The sequence below is a fragment of the Borostomias antarcticus genome (assembly GCF_949987555.1).
Source record: "Borostomias antarcticus genome assembly, chromosome: 6".
In the NCBI taxonomy this organism is placed as follows: domain Eukaryota; kingdom Metazoa; phylum Chordata; class Actinopteri; order Stomiiformes; family Stomiidae; genus Borostomias; species Borostomias antarcticus.
This window is the reverse complement of record NC_140239.1, coordinates 14,823,450-14,825,949: the sequence shown is the minus strand read 5'-3', so window position 1 is coordinate 14,825,949 and position 2,500 is coordinate 14,823,450. Positions and strand designations below refer to the sequence as shown.

The 2,500-nt window shown below is 47.4% G+C and overlaps 1 protein-coding gene across 2 annotated transcripts in view; it reads left to right on the top strand.

The window, feature by feature from the left end:
• The window catches only part of LOC311309922 (calsenilin), a gene marked incomplete at both ends in the record, with an annotated part of 57,142 nt that overhangs the window by 20,447 nt on the left and 34,195 nt on the right, over positions 1 to 2,500 (top strand). The window contains one exon of one of the 2 annotated variants that reach the window (XM_084439271.1): positions 1,858 to 1,963. The exons of the other annotated variant lie outside the window; for it this stretch is intronic. Coding sequence (XP_084295397.1) covers positions 1,858 to 1,963 — 106 coding nt within the window. Of the gene's footprint in view, positions 1 to 1,857; positions 1,964 to 2,500 lie in introns of those variants that run through there. 2 annotated transcript variants of the gene reach the window in all.

Here is a 2,500-nt window from a genome sequence, read left to right as displayed (position 1 = left end):
CAATCAATTATTCAGTCAGTTATTCAGTCAGTTATTCAGTCTGTCAGTCTGTCAGTCTGTCAGTCTGTCAGTCTGTCAGTCTGTCAGTCTGTCCATCAATTGGTCAATCAGTCAGTCAGTCAGTCAGTCAGCCTGTCTGTCAATCAATTAGTCAGTCAGTCGGTCTGTCTGTCAGTCAATTAGTCAGTCCGTCAGTCTGTCCGTCAATCAATTAGTCAGTCAGTCTATATTGTCAATCAATTAGTCAGGCAGTCAGTCAGTCAGTCTGTTTTGTTGTGTCCCTCCTGCCTCTGTCCTCATAGACATGACTCCAGTATGACATGTAGACATATTAGACCATCTATCTGTGTCCTGCCACCTGATAACTCCAGCAGAACGACATGACCTGACATGACTTGGGAACCTTCCAGACTCAACAGCCCCACCGCGGAGCCCCAGGACTCCTGGGAACCTGCCAGACTCGACAGCCCCATCGCGGAGCCCCAGGACTCCTGCAGCGTGTACTGTCCTCAGGCCTGATACCTCACAGACCATGTTCTACGTGACGACATAAAGACTGGTGACCGCCAATCAGAACTACCGCTGGATTGAGAAGGTATCCAATCAGAATGACTGCTGGAGTGAGAAGGTATCCACTCAGAACTACCGTTGGACTGAGAAGGTATCCAATCAGAACCACCGTGTGCAGTGATTGACTGATATGAAGGGAAGGACTTCAGCGCTTTCTGTCCCTGTTTGACAGTTTCCAGTGTTTTCAGACAGAGAGCTCTGTCAGAGCTGAGGATTCACCAGGCAGCTACTCCCTGCTAGTGGAGACGGACATTAGACTCCCTGCTAGCGGAAACAGACATTAGACTCCCTACTAGTGGAGAGGGACATAAGACCCCTGCTAGTGGAGACGGACATTAGACTCCCTGCTAGTGGAGACAGACATTAGACTCCCTGCTAGTGGTGACGGACATTAGACTCCCTGCTAGTGGAGACGGACATTAGACTCCCTGCTAGTGGAGACAGACATTAGACTCCCTGCTAGTGGAGACAGACATTAGACTTCCTGCTAGTGGAGACGGACATTAGACTCCCTGCTAGTGGAGACACATCAAACTTCCTGCTAGTGGAGACGGACATTAGCGGTCGTTAAGGCACAAGCTAATGGGGATTCATATAAAGAATTTAAAACCACGCTTTACAAGACTAGTCAGGGTTGAGTGAAAGCGTTGAAAGACATTCAAACGAGCACCTCAACTGGTTGCACTAACAAGGCCCTGCTCCCGCGCCCTTCAAAGAGAAATGATCTCAGTATTGGACACCATGAGAAGGAATGACCGGAATGCAGCCTCTTTACCAAAAATAAACGGCCTTTGGCTCAAACTCCATTTTCCCACACATTGATCCTGGAGAGAGAGAGAGAAGCTTTGTTTTTTCCCCTCGCACGTCCGTCACCATGTGGATGTTTTCCATCTCATAGTCTGTCATCCTTCCAGCCTGCCATCATTCTCTCTCATTCTATCCAGTGCTCTGCGTCTTGATGCTAGCACCTGAAAATTATATGAGACTATCTCTGCCAGGTCTTCAAATCGTTACTGGCATCTTGACTGACAAACTGACAGCTGTCTTGCCACGTCCAGATGCTCCAGCATATAGTCAGCTCCAGGTTAGCTTAGCCTGCGGCAGCCAACCCAACTCAATCTTAGCCTTGTTTAGCCAAGATTTACACAACCTTCTGGGGTATCTTGTCCAACGTTAGCCTAGCCTAGCTCCAGGGTCATCCTCCTGCTCAGCCTCTGGGCTCCTCTCCCCAGGACAGGCCTCTGTGTGTGGGCTGGGCCTGAGCGGCCTCCTCCTCCTGTGCTAGCCATGGAGATCCAGGGCATGGAGCTGTTTGCCATCGGTGTGGTCATCATCCTGTTCATGGCCGTGCTCAAGCAGTTCGGCATCCTGGAGCCCATGTCTTCTTTCGAAGGTAATGGACCCCAGGGCCCTCCAGGGTACGAGCAAGTAAGATCTATCTCATCTTAGCTAGCTAGAAAGAGCTAGCTAATCTTAATCTTAGCTATCTTGTATGATAAAGTTAATTTAATATTAGCTACAGTAGCTAGTAAGATCTAGCTAATCGTAATCTAAACTATCTTGTATTATTCATCTCTTAATCTTAATCTTAGCTATTTTGTACAATGTAGTTAATCCTAATTTTATCTAGGTAGTATGATCTAAAGTTAATCTTAATCTTAGCTATAGCTGTTATGATCTAGCTAATTTTTATGTTAACCATAGCTAGCTAGTACAGTAGCCTATGATCTAACTGGTCTCTTACATATCCGGTTGCCTGCCACATTCTCTATCACTCTGGCGAACGGTTTGTATGATTCACTCTCTGGGCTTGAGTAGCAGGACAGGGAGAAGTCACTTTGGTAAGAAGTTACCACCTCTGTAGCCACTTGTGATTGATCGGAAGAGGTGCCTCACTGTAGAACATGCTCACCGGAAATTGTTTTTCTCC